The sequence below is a fragment of the Calliopsis andreniformis genome, chromosome 3 (assembly GCF_051401765.1).
Source record: "Calliopsis andreniformis isolate RMS-2024a chromosome 3, iyCalAndr_principal, whole genome shotgun sequence".
Taxonomy (NCBI): domain Eukaryota; kingdom Metazoa; phylum Arthropoda; class Insecta; order Hymenoptera; family Andrenidae; genus Calliopsis; species Calliopsis andreniformis.
Genome location: NC_135064.1, coordinates 9,053,981 through 9,067,191, shown reverse-complemented (window position 1 = coordinate 9,067,191; position 13,211 = coordinate 9,053,981). Strand labels below are relative to the sequence as shown.

Sequence of the window (13,211 nt, the reverse complement as noted above, 5' to 3'; positions counted from 1 at the left end):
TAAGACAAACCACATTACAATTTGTATTTATAATTACAATTATAATATTTATTCCAATTACAATATGTTATATTTGAATTTTTTCGAGCATAATAGCCTGTAGGTACATACAGTAAGTTTCTGTTTTCTACATTCTAATTAAATTTATCCAAAAGAATTCATTTTACGTCAGGATTTCTTATTATTCACATAGCGTGTAGTTTCCTTTTTGCATTATTTTGCTCTTCCTTGAATTGAGCAATCTTCCTTGCGAGCGTTTCTTTATCATCGAAAAGCCCGTGCCTTTTTGAGTGACCTTGAATGATGTTAGATGTTACACTCCTGAGATCGTAGGCCAAGCCAAGGTACGAAAGCACTTCTAACACATTGGCAGAGAGGCTGAACTTCCTCGTCATTCGGTAGTCCCAGGGGAAAGCGTGGTGGAAATTGTGACTACCTTCGCCTAATGTTAACATCTGAACCAGTATTGATTCCCTTGCTTTGACTCTCCTGAAATGCAGGAATACATTAGACTAGAAGCTCTGGATATGTTGATCGATGGAACTTGTACTACATGGAGGTGGTTGATGGAGAAATTAGCGATTTTGATTCTGCCCTGTTGCTTACTCAGCAAAATTTAGATAGAGCTAGAACGAATTTACGCTCAGACGAGTGGAACATGTACAGTTGGGAGCGTTTGAATTTGGACCTGATTCTGTTAATTAAGATACCAAATTTGAAACAAAAATCGTTATTAGTGACGTGTTAATACTTGGCCCAACATTCTCATTACGCTCAAAGTACCTAATAGTTATTTAGTACTGATTTGATATTTTTGGTTTTAATTTATACAAGACGTTAATACACATTATAATTTATGCTAGCTAAAAGTCGATCTCGAATAACATGAGACTCAGGCTTAAAGCATTATTTGCATGTGTAATCCTATTACCATTACACCGAATAACTTTACCCCTCAATAAAAGAGACTTTGTATAATTAAGACTCGGTTAAAAAAGATTCTACTGTAGTATAAACAAATCCTAAACTATTAGAGATCAGCACTGAATTATTAAAAAAATAAGTAGAAAAGAAGCTTCAAAAATAAAAATCTCGAGATCATCCAATCATTTTTGCTTCTCTTCCAAGCCGAAAATTGAACTTAGTTACATAAAAATTGATTGGTTGAAGCATTTAGTAATGCTTGAAGTAGAAAACTTCTACAACCAAAAATAAGAGACATCTCCATCTTGGTACCTTTTTGGGACCAATCAGTTCCCAATTATACCTTATTTGACAAAATCTTCCATCACCTCAGTGCGTTACAAGAATATATATCGTATTATCATTTTACTTGTCGTAAGGCTTCGGTCCCCAAAGGTGTGCAAACGAATTGATCGACCAGGTGATGTGCAGGTTGGTAACATATTGGAGGCAATACACCACGAAGAAAGAATTCCAAAGTGATTCGTTCCAAAAATATACTGGCACCCCTACTGGAAAGACCACTGCCAGGGGGATGTAAAGGTACAAGAAATACCTAGAATTGATATTAATTTTTTATGCTAAATCATCACTTCAGTCGTGAAACGTTGAGGCGTGGGAATGTCGAGAGGCGGTGAAAGTGATGAAAGAGCAATGTAAATGAATACTTGATAAGCAATCGGTTCTTGGTAGGAATAAATGTGGAAATTAGTGAGTTTGATTTGCTGTTAGTTGTAATGTATAGTCGTTATTTGAAAAGAGGGTGTAGACACGTATAAACATTAATTAACTTAATATGGACATGAGAATAAAAATGATTTTTTAGAATCAGTGGTGCAGACGAGTGGTAATTTTGTATGAAAAAATAAGTTGAGAATACGCAATAAAATTAATTTATATTGAGCTTCATTTGCGAGATAATTGAGTTTGAATGTCAGTCGAGTGCACGTGCACCAAAGTTCAGTTTCAGACGCCTGAGGAGTACGAGGAAGTAAGAGGAAGGGACGCTTCTGGTTTACAGTAGATAGAGTCAGTGGTCAGACTGAATGTTCCTCTTACGTGGCGCGCCCCTCAAGCGTCTAAAAGTGTACTTCGGTGCACGTGAACTCAGCTAAAATGCACACTTAATATTCCTGAGAAACAATGCATGATATTAAATAATTTTGTTCTATATTTTCAATATTCAGATTAAAATAAAATGTTCGAAAACTGTATTTTATCATTTCCACGTTTTATTTCGTTATGTAGAATCACAACCTTTGTTGATTGTACCCACCAGTTCTGAAACACTCTATAAATAAATAAAATTATATAAATATACAAAAACGTCAAGTTCTATAAAACCTATAAATAAAATGTGAGTTCGAGATTTTTGAAAATTGAAGAACTCAATGCGTAGCTTAATAGAAGTCACTGTATTTTATTGATCAAAGGAATTTTACGAGATGAAAAATGATATACTCAGCAAGTGTAAGGGTAGAACATATTCTGAGAAAATTGTAACAGAATCAGAATTGTGTATTTGTATTTACTTGTGCTGAAACATGAGAAGTTTATCCTGCAGGAGTTCGGAAACATCGACTTCGCGCTTTTTTTGTCGTAGCAGCGGATGTGGCACCACCATCAGCCAACCCATGTGAGAGAAGAAAAATCCTCGAGTTGAGTTGTGTGGATCTGCATCCGTGTCACTGTATTTATGGTGAAGTTTATGGTCTCTTGCCCATGTGAACATGCTATTCTAAAAACCGACGCGCTCGTTTGAACAGAATTATTGAAATTGCTGCTGACACCACGAATTTCAGTTTTAAGGTTGTTAGAAAGCTTTGTTTAAGCGATAATAAAGACTAAAGAATTATCGTACCTGACCCGCCATCGTTTGGCAAAAAAGGAGAGCGACTCTTAAAGGGAGGCTCGATTTGAAACTCTTGTGACTGTAGCCACGATGTGCGCCAATGGCTACTCCCTCAGCAGCCAAGAAACCAATAAAGAATCCTGCGGAATAGAAACTCAAAAGGTGTTCAAGGGGATCTCTTATTGTAGGGATGGTTTATAAGTTTTTCTTGGAGATTTTTTTTTCTTGACTGCATATTTATCTATATTTCAGTAATGCCCACAAATTAAAAAAAAAGATTATAGAGACTGAAATTCTATCTTCTAAGAAGGAAGTCTTCTCGTGATTGATTTCGCTCATTATACGTTCGTCGGAAATAAGAAAGTTGGAAAGATTTTTAATTTGGTTGAGTTTGGCTATCGTGGGAACCAGAATGAAAGCAAAACATGAATAGTTAAAGAAAAGATGGCACTTTGGAATTCGATTATTAATTTTTTTTATTTACTTTTCGTATCCTTAACTTGATTGCAAATATGAGACAAAAATGTAATGCTCAATTAATAACCTGTGCTACAGGCTATACTAGATCTTAAAATATCATATAAGCCACGAGAAGACTACTTTCATAAGTGATTAACGTTACAATATCATTAATTTTGATTCTTTCTCTTAAAAAAAAAAATTCATAAATATTACTAAAGTATAAATAAATATATACCGAAAATGCTAGCAAGAAATTCATAGTTTGTGAAAAACAAAACAGAGATAATAATGTTTAAAAAGTTATATCCTACAGTAGAAGATCTCTTTAATCAAAAATTGCAAGGGATTCATAGCACAAGCCAAGCTAATTAATTATCCTTCAATCATTCAATCTAAACCCCATGATAAAAGTTCGAGCAAGTCAGTAAATCCAGTTTTACAATTATTACGCTCCAATTGCTAGCTTCAACTTACCCCATAAAATAGTAGCAGCTTTGGCGAAAAAGAAAGTGTACATGCCAATCAGCCATCCTAATTGAAGTAAAGTATGGCCCATCACGAGTTGCCAGATATATTTATGCTTATAATTCATGTCAGTGCCATATTTTACTTTCTCCAACACTTCTTCGATCTCGTACTGAGTATCCTGATTTTCGTTGTTCGTTTCGACCTCCATTTCCGCGAAACTGGTAAATAACTGGCGCACTCTTGGAACAGATCGTAATCTGCAGGATTTGCGTGATCTATCAAAGTGATTGGAACCGTGTATTGAAATGGATGACGATTGTAATCGACTTGAGGAACGACGAACGTTGATTGTGTCCCCCGAACTCGCGAATCTTTGGATTGGCTTCTGTCATATAATATATACCCTTTCGCATCATCTCGAATGCAGTGATCAGTTTGTAATTAGTAATTGACGGAAATGACATTTTGACCTGCAATTAATTTTTATGATGTTTTCTCGGCAGTATTTCGCTTGGTCTTGCGCTGTGAAGGAAAACTCTGTACTGAATTTTTATTGTATATTCTTTTATGAATTTGCATTTACAACATTATTTGATACACGATCATTGCTCTCTCTTTTACTTCTTGGAATTAATTGATCTTGGTTATAAAATTGGTTTTAAAAACATACGAAACTTATGTGCTTTAGTAGTCTATATATTTTTATAAAATATTTTAATTTTTTTGTGGTATAAACTATTTTCTTTCTGACGATCATGTGTATAAAAATTCGACAGTTCAGTAGTATTTATATTTATTCCTTTTATCTGTGTAACATTAGTCTGCATGATAATAATATTACATATTATTAACTATAATTTAATGAAAATTGTTTATTTATAAAGTTTTCTACAGGTTTTAGATTTTTGAACAAATTTTTATCATTTCTACTTAGACTAAATTAATCTTTCCCAAATATATCCATTTTTAAAACTAAACTTTACTAAACTTCGCTAAAATAGAAAAAAGATGACTACCAATAAAGAGCGTGTAACGTAAATAACGATTTGTATGCAGATAAAAAACCTATACGTTAAATGTTTAATATAATTATTGACGCTTTACTGTCAGGTAAAATTAAGTCGAATATATCATATCTTAACTGTCATGAATATACAATCAAATATCCATACGTGAATATTATGTAGCTTTATACCTAACCTTATAAATATAAACAATATTTTACCCGTAAATCTCGCCATGATTTACATTTTTCAACGAATATTGTATTTATTTTCATACATCTATACTAAAAAGTGTAATATTAAAGGAAATAATGCAATTTAAGTATAATTTAAATTATACTTAGCGAACTAAAGTAACTCTATATTATTCATTAATTACATTTCATAAATGATATACTATGCTATATTGAGGTCATTAAAATTTCTTCCTCAAATTTATATTATCATTCAGAAACAACGATGCATAATTATTCCTCATTCTAGCAGCACAGCATTATTACAGTATCCAAAATTAGCTTCATATTTCGTACCCTTTGTTTGTATATCTACTATTAACATTATTATCATTACACAAATGAAGCTTCATTCTGTAAGTAACGATGATAACGATAATTTATTATTACGCTTTTCAAAAATAAAATAAAAGGAGAGCTCAATTTCGTTACCACCAAAACTTCATTCGAGTATTCTGAAATTCCCTCTTCTAAAATTCATAAAAAGAAAACCGCATTTAAACATTTTCCCTTGACCCGCAAGCACGAATGCAAACCAAACGCGAGAGATATTCTCCGCAAAGTAAATCACTCGTCATGGCGGAAGAGCCACTCGCCGAACACGGGCGACTTTAAATTGCAAACAGGCCAGGGATTTCGCGCACCGGCTGAAAACATTCGCTGGCCTTTCGGCGGTAGAAGGCACCACGATCGGGAGCATCTGTTCGTTGACCACCTGTCGGCAGGTGCAAAACGCACGGTTCGGGCCCCGTTACCTTCGACTCCGATATCAATTGGCCCTTTTGTTTTCACTGGCTCCTCCGCCGTTACCGTTTTACTACGCCGTAGTACGCAACGCACGCGCGACACGCGATAGTCGGCTCTCCGGATGTTATCGACTCGTGGGGACCCTTGGTGGTCCCCTCTGATCCAGTAAAACCCTTTAAGCTCGCGCCATGTAAACAGGAAGTGCGTCCCCTCCCTCCCCCGTATCCTCCGACGCAGGTTACACACAGCACCCGAGGAACACCTGCTCGCCGCCTATCGTTACCCTCGATTCTTTTTAAACGTGGCACAATTCCACTTTGGTCCTCGTTCTCTTCGCCGATCGTGTTAGCACTTTGAACTTCGACGTTCCAGCTAGGATCCCTTGGAACGTGGTTCTGGTGTTTAGCGATTTTTTACTTTTTATCTAGTCTCTCATTAGCTCGTCATTAGCAGTTTCTGAGGCAATGTATTTGTGAATGTAATTGACAACCTGAGAACCTTTTCTCAGTTTGTTGGCAAGAGTTTGGTGGGAAGATGATTTGAAGTTGAATCTCGTTTTCGTGGAAATGAGAAAATAAAGAATTGTTTTTTGTTGGTGTGTCTAATATACAGGCATTTATGCTGTGATATTTTTTGCGGCGAAAATAGGTGTATATTGAACAGTAGAACCTACATAAAGATTAAATATTACGTCTACATGGATTAGAGAATGAGGTACAAAGAAAGAGACCAGATTTTAAACATTTTTTTATTTGCTTCATCTGCCATCATTTTTTTATAATACTTCGTATTCTCTTCCTTACCCTTTTGTTCCAATTACTGTATTCATTTGTTATAAGTTCGTTGCTGTATTTGAAATTATTGGATTAAATAAATTTATCTCGTTATTATTATATTCATATGTCTAATAATACTAAGAATGCTAAGTAGTACGAGTACAAATTAATCTTGTAAACGTGTTCCCTGTTACAAACTCGTTAATATGCTCCAAGATTAGCATATTGCAGAAACACAACAGTCTATTATAATAATAATATATTTGTTTACCAAAAAATTGCCTTTCTTATTTACTATTTGGAAAATGAGGTACTAACGGAAGAAATTGATTTATTTTTTCAGGCTGCGATACTTCAACAGACAGCAGAGTACATATACCAGCTAGAGCAAGAGAAGACTCAGCTGTTGTCACAGAATTGTCAATTGAAGCGATTGGTGAATCAGCACGAGGGTGGCGATGTCCCGATCAAGAAGCGCAAGCCGGACAATCAAGGTCTGTGTTCCATTTTTGCGCTAGTGCATTTCGCTGTTATATGTCAATGCTTGTACTCAATTGATGCACTCTTCATTTATCAGACAACTGGAAAAGTTTATGCACTTTTCTATAATAACAATAGATACTAGATCAGCAAACATTGCTTTTATACACTTTGATGAGTTACGAGTAAACTGATTACATTCAAAACTATTTATTGCAAAAGAATAACAGAATTGTATTTGAGAACTAACATAGCTATAAAATAAAATAGTGTATTATTTAAAATAATAGTACAAATAACGTTACTCGTTTCAAATTTGCTCAGGACTGTTTATATCTTATCGAAAAAAGTTAGAAACTATAAAAATATTGAAAATCCAACGAATCATTATAAAAATCTACACAAATTACCTAAGCACTATATATAATGAGATTCAGAATAATTTAGATTAGTGAATAATTTAGTCAGAGCCTTCATGATCCAAGATTTTTAAGTGATAACAAAAGTCGAATTAGAAAGTTCCGTGCCAAACTAGAGACACACAATAATTGAGCAAGTCAATTAAGAACTCATCAGCGATCATAACACGAGAAATCGCGTGATACGTTCCAAGAGTGTTAATAAAATAAAGTAGAGAACTTCTATACGCCTTAAGGTGATCACACAATTATAAAATTCGAGTCGTAGAGCATCCTCCAGTTTGTCATAAAAATGATTCATGGATCTGCGGTGGCAACCACTAATTTACCCGCGTCAACAGAACACAACGCACTTTATGTTACTGACTGGGCGAACGTTCGCCGAGGAATTTTTTAATTTGCCCACCGAAAGTAGCATGGAGATTAATATAGGAGAGTCGTTCGTCATTTTCACGGGAGTAATTACATTCTTGGTGGTCGACGGTCCTATGCCGGATATTCTATTCCGTTCACGAGGGGGAAAAGAGTCGCAATCCGATCAATGAGATCGAAACTTCGTTTACACGCCTTTACCCTCGCGGTACGATTCAATTTTTCAGATTAATCAGCCGTTATAGATAGAAAGGGGAATGGATCCTTTCTCTGAGAATCATATCGCCAAGTTAAATATAATGAACTGGTTGCAGGGACAAAGCGATTGCAGTATTCATAAGATATAGCACGCCCTGTCATGCTTCTCTTTTGAAGGATTTTTCTAAATAATTTTCCATTTAGGCTTGTTGAGATTAGTCAAGTGAGTTGAATTCGAGTAGCTTGATGTAAATCAATTTTTTGTAGTTGTACGCATTTATTATTATTACACATTTTCGAGAAATTAGAGTTAAGGCCTTAATTGATATCTTGAATATAGAATTTATATTTTTAAAAAGAAAACTGAGTAATAAAAGAATTGTTTTATTTAAAAATAAGGGATCAAGAATGCACAAGTCCATTAGACAGTATTCAAATTGAAAACTTTAAACGTCAATATCTGGAAAACAAAAATATGTGACTGAAGTCGTTTTGCCTTACAATCACAGATATATCAACGAATGTGTATTTTAAGGGGGAATATGTTGAAAGGGCTTCAACGTCGTTTGAAGCTTGAAAGGATATTTTAAGTCAAGAAAAATAATATATTTACAGTAGTCAAGCTTCCTTAAATTACTTGAATTCAAATAACTTGACTAATGAAATAGGAACCTGAAAGGTAAACCTCAAGTCAACTGAATAATTCACATTGGTAAAGTTGTCCAAATTTATTTACATTTACGCTGTTTAAATCCATATAATTTTACTTATCAGAACGAGCCTTTAATTGTGAAATACAAATGCACTATACAGTTCTCACTGTTAAGGCTTGGAAGAAATTTCGCAAGGTTTGCAGCTTCATTATCCAACTGACCACTTAAAAAGACAGATTAGTAAGCAGTGAACCTGAACGTGAGCAGGTGTACACCTAAACAGTAGGTCATTACAAGACACATACCAGTGTCAGTGTGTTATTCGAATCCCTGATGAGGCTAGCTGCAGTGCTTGCAAAACGTTGAGGGATTGTATAGAAAGAACATAGCCTATCCTCGAAAGTTTCAACTGTGAGAACTGTTCAATACTGGATCATGAAAGCTTCAAATCTCTATGTACCATTTAATTTACAATACACAAGCTTTCTAATAACATAATTTCCATTTGCACAATGTTTATACAGGAGAAAATGCACCATTGTTGAAAGGTTAATCACGTAATTAGTAGTTCTCTTATAAAAGTATTGTCTTCATGATGTGTTGATTTTAGGAGGTGTCGTAGTCAGTCTACCAATGCACGTTAGCGAGAGCGGCGACGAGGGATTGGGTAGCATGTCCCCTGAACCTCTGTCGGTAATAACAGTGACCACAGAGGGACATTCCGTGGTCAACAGCGAGGTGGTAGAGCTCAGACGACAGTTAGAAAGGGAGCGTCACGCGAGGTTGCATCTAGAGAAGCAGATGAGAGCTATACAGAGTCAACTATACCCGGAAAGATTCCGGGACAATCAGCTGATCACTTACCAGCCTCATGAGGTATAGTATAATTTTACACTACCAAAGTAAATAACTTCAAACATACATTACTCTGATAGAAACTTTGTACAATAGTGGTCATAGGAATTGTATCATCTGAAAAATATTAATAGTTTTGGTTCAATTATTACGTGAAAAATAACTGTCTGCACTATTAGGAATTAGAGGGTTGATTTACTATTTTTACAGAAAAATTTGATTTACAATATAATTTAGTGCAGCTGTGTATCCACATATTGAAGAAACTGTATTTTGGAGAAGTATTAACTACTTCTGTATCTTGCCCAAATTGTGTGAATAAAGATCACAGAATTTTTAATTACAAGGTTTAGAATATATGCAGTAACGGATAAAAGGAGGTTACAAGTTGGAATTTATGTATACATTACAGTCTAAAAGTTAGGGATGTTGTTAATAATTAATAAAGTTACATAATGAAGTATTTTTGAAGGTAGTACGTACATACTTTTTATAATATTTACAATGTTCTTTCTCTGGGTACAATGAGAACGATTCATGGAATTATTTCTTGTTCCTTAATTTATAAAATGATCCCAAACTTCTGCCGTCATAAGTATATTAACAATTTTTATACTAGATATTTTATTTTACAATGGTTACACTTACATATTCTCAAATTCCCTATTATGAATTAAAGTTCCTTCTTTTCGCTTGCTTTTAAAGTTTCCTTTCATTCACCACTGTAAACCCTAGAAGTACTCAGCAATAATAGTTCCCATTAAAATAGTAACGTTTAGTAAACATAACTATTCAATAAAAATTAGTCTTTTTTAACAAAGAAAAAATCTAAAATTTCTGCACAGGTGATCGAACACACAGACAACGTAATAGCTCAGGAGACGGAAGACGCAGTTGCCGCTCTCCAAGTAGTCTCCCTGGTGTCCCTGCCGCCAGTTGGCTCGACGCAAACGGTTGAGACCTCTAGTCCTGATCCAAGTTCACCACCGCTGTCGCCACAGCCTGCCGACATGGTGCCCGAGGAGATCAAAGACGAGGAAACGGGCCCTGGAAGCCCGAAGATCGTCGCATTCAGCCAGAACCAGGCGTTCTCCACGATCGAGGAGCAAACGACTGCTGACTCGTTCTCCTCGTCGAGTCGCGTCACCTATGGCTCGAGTACGGGAGATTTCAAGACCTCGTCGCCTCAGTACATCACCGCAAGTCCCACCAGGCCATTTTCGCCGAACCCGGAACCACAACGGTTACCCAGTGTCCTGGAAGCGGCGATGAAAGCGGAACCAAAGGTGGAGGTTGAGAGGTAAGTGCATGAGAACCTTTATCAGGATATACAGTAGGTGAAAGAATTGTGGTAACGTTATGAAGATAGGAAGTAGTTGGTATAGTAAGACAGTGAAGTGTCGAGGGCTGATGGGCATGTGCTCTTTATAGAGTTATTGGATGATTGTGGAAGGAATCAAATTTAAAGGGCCAGCGAGAACAGTAATTCTTATGTATATTTAGTTTTCTGAAAGTAATTTAAACGTACAGCTTATGATGAAAGAAAATTCCAAGATCTCTAAGCTTTTCTTATATTTTAATATTGACTCTCACTGTAGATTTATAAAATGCTTTCAATACAGAAAATTATTATTCAGAATCTTATTCAGAAGATCAAGTAATTGTGAAGAGTATTGTGACTTGTGACTTATTTTTTTCTCTTATCTATCTTTTTTCTAACTTCCAATACTTGTTTAATCTTCTTAGATTGAATACAAAAATAGCTAGAAGTAGATGAGTTTTGGACCTGATTGCATTAATTAAAACACAAAAAGAACTAAGAAAGTGCATTTTTATAAGTAAATTATAAATTGACCCTTCTCCAATGTCTCTGAGTAAACATATTCAAGCATAGATCAAAAGCGACCTAGCTCCGCCACCCGATTCACTGTTCAATTATCCACTGCCCGGCTGTTAACTATCTCTGCAATATTACAGTCGCCTGTCAACTGACGCTCAAGGATTTACACGATCAACTTGAATTGAAACCATCAGGTCGTTTAACCAAAAATACCCAAATTGGCGACTTCTGGTTGAACGATTAAAGGTCGTTTCAACTTGGTTGAAACTGTGTTTACACGGACAACTTTGGTCGACTTCAGATTGAACAGCTCATTTGCCTGACCAAAAGTTGCCTAATGTAAACGTAGCATAACAAAAAATTCTTTGATTACAGGTTGCCGTCGCCGTCGAACTCGTTGGACGACGGCTCCCCTCAGGCGAGGCTGTACCTGGCGAACACCTCGCGACAGAACCTTGAAACGATCGTTGAGGCGATACGTCACCTCGAGGGTGACCACTTGTTCAGCGACGAGCCGGCGCAGGACGTGCCGCTGGCGTTGACCAACAAACAGACCGCGAACACGTCGGGCAAGTCGTCGACGTCGTCGACGGCGAAGCAGCGGCTGCTGCAGGCCGAGTTCCTCCAGTTCCACAGACAGCAGCAGACCCAGCAGCGACCGGGCGTGATCGTAGTGAAGCACTCGTGATCGAAAGGCGCGTCGCGATCAGTAAACTGAACGCGCTTCACGCCACGGACAGCTCGGCTCCGCTCGAGAAACAGCAGTCCCCGCGTCGCGTCGAGCCAAGAGGAGCGCCGCGTGGAAGCGTATACATGCGTGTCACGTTAAGATAGGCAAGAAACAGAATAGGAGAAGGAAAGGACCTTTCTGCGACCGTTTCTACGTTTTACACCCTGGACGCTTGAGCCGGAGGCTCCGTTTCCTCTCGAAGACGCTCGGGGAAGGCCTCCTTGCGTTCGGTGCGTGTACCATCGACCGAAGACGATCCGAGTTCTGTGCGAATCTGGTCGGTGTTTTCGTATGTTCCTACTGCCCGTTGTCCGCCTTCGTTTCGACTGCACACACACACACCATGCACAGAAGCACATGTACGCATTGATACATGGCGGGAACCGCGCCGAAGTTGTTCTTTTCCGTTCGATGTGGGACGTTGTTCGTCGAAACTGGGAAGAGCTGGTCGCGATTTAATTGCGGATTAAATCACGACGAGACGGATCGGACGTGATCCTCTTCCTCAGGCTGTTCAACCATGGTGGGTCTGGGTAAACTCGAAACGAAGGTGGGTTAAGTCGAAGAAGCTCGACGAAAGGATCCTCGCCACCGAGTCGTCGAAACGTCTCCCCCCACCCCATCCACGCCCTATCTCCCTTTACTTCTTGTACATACCACCGACATACTATGTGTAAATCCTCTTGTTCGTTTCCGATTTCTCGTTACACGAGAAGTAGGCAGGCGAACGCGCGTTCAGATCCCCGCGTTATCCTGAATCTCGAAAAGGATTCTTCCTTCTGCGCTGCTCTCGAGCAGCGGGGATGGTCACAGTCGAAACTGATCCCCTTCTATCCTCTGTTCACCCACCCTTCGCGAATCGCGAGACAGTGAAGCGGGCGTTTCTCCTCGTGTTACGAGGCAGGATTTTCATTTTTTTAGACTTAAGCGTCTTGCTACCACAGTAATGATTAATAATATTATTAATATGATTAGTAATAGTAATGATGATAACAATGATGATGATAATAATAATAATCGTAGATGGTAAGGCTGCGTACGATGTATTGTACGGATATGTATACATACATACACACGTGATGTACCTATATACATGTATGCGGATCCTCTAGTGTACATATATACATGTATATGTGTATATGTGCGTATGTTGATATAT

General features: G+C 37.3%; 2 protein-coding genes across 2 annotated transcripts in view; one reads left to right on the top strand and one right to left on the bottom strand.

The window, feature by feature from the left end:
• The window catches only part of Crp (transcription factor cropped), a 221,567-nt gene extending 208,593 nt beyond the window's left edge, over positions 1-12,974 (top strand). The window contains exons 3-6 of the mRNA XM_076374793.1: positions 6,849-6,999; positions 9,238-9,503; positions 10,328-10,782; positions 11,698-12,974. Of these exons, the coding sequence (XP_076230908.1) occupies positions 6,849-6,999; positions 9,238-9,503; positions 10,328-10,782; positions 11,698-12,010 (1,185 nt within the window). The 3' untranslated portion in view covers positions 12,011-12,974. The remainder of the gene's footprint in view (positions 1-6,848; positions 7,000-9,237; positions 9,504-10,327; positions 10,783-11,697) is intronic.
• On the bottom strand, positions 186-3,953 carry LOC143188675 (stearoyl-CoA desaturase 5-like). Its single transcript, XM_076393070.1, has 5 exons — positions 3,752-3,953; positions 2,825-2,955; positions 2,496-2,701; positions 1,334-1,519; positions 186-489 (listed from the first exon to the last, which is right to left on the bottom strand). Exons 1-5 carry the CDS (start codon positions 3,951-3,953, stop codon positions 186-188), a joined length of 1,029 nt encoding a protein of 342 aa, XP_076249185.1.
• Positions 12,975-13,211: the final 237 nt, after the last annotated feature.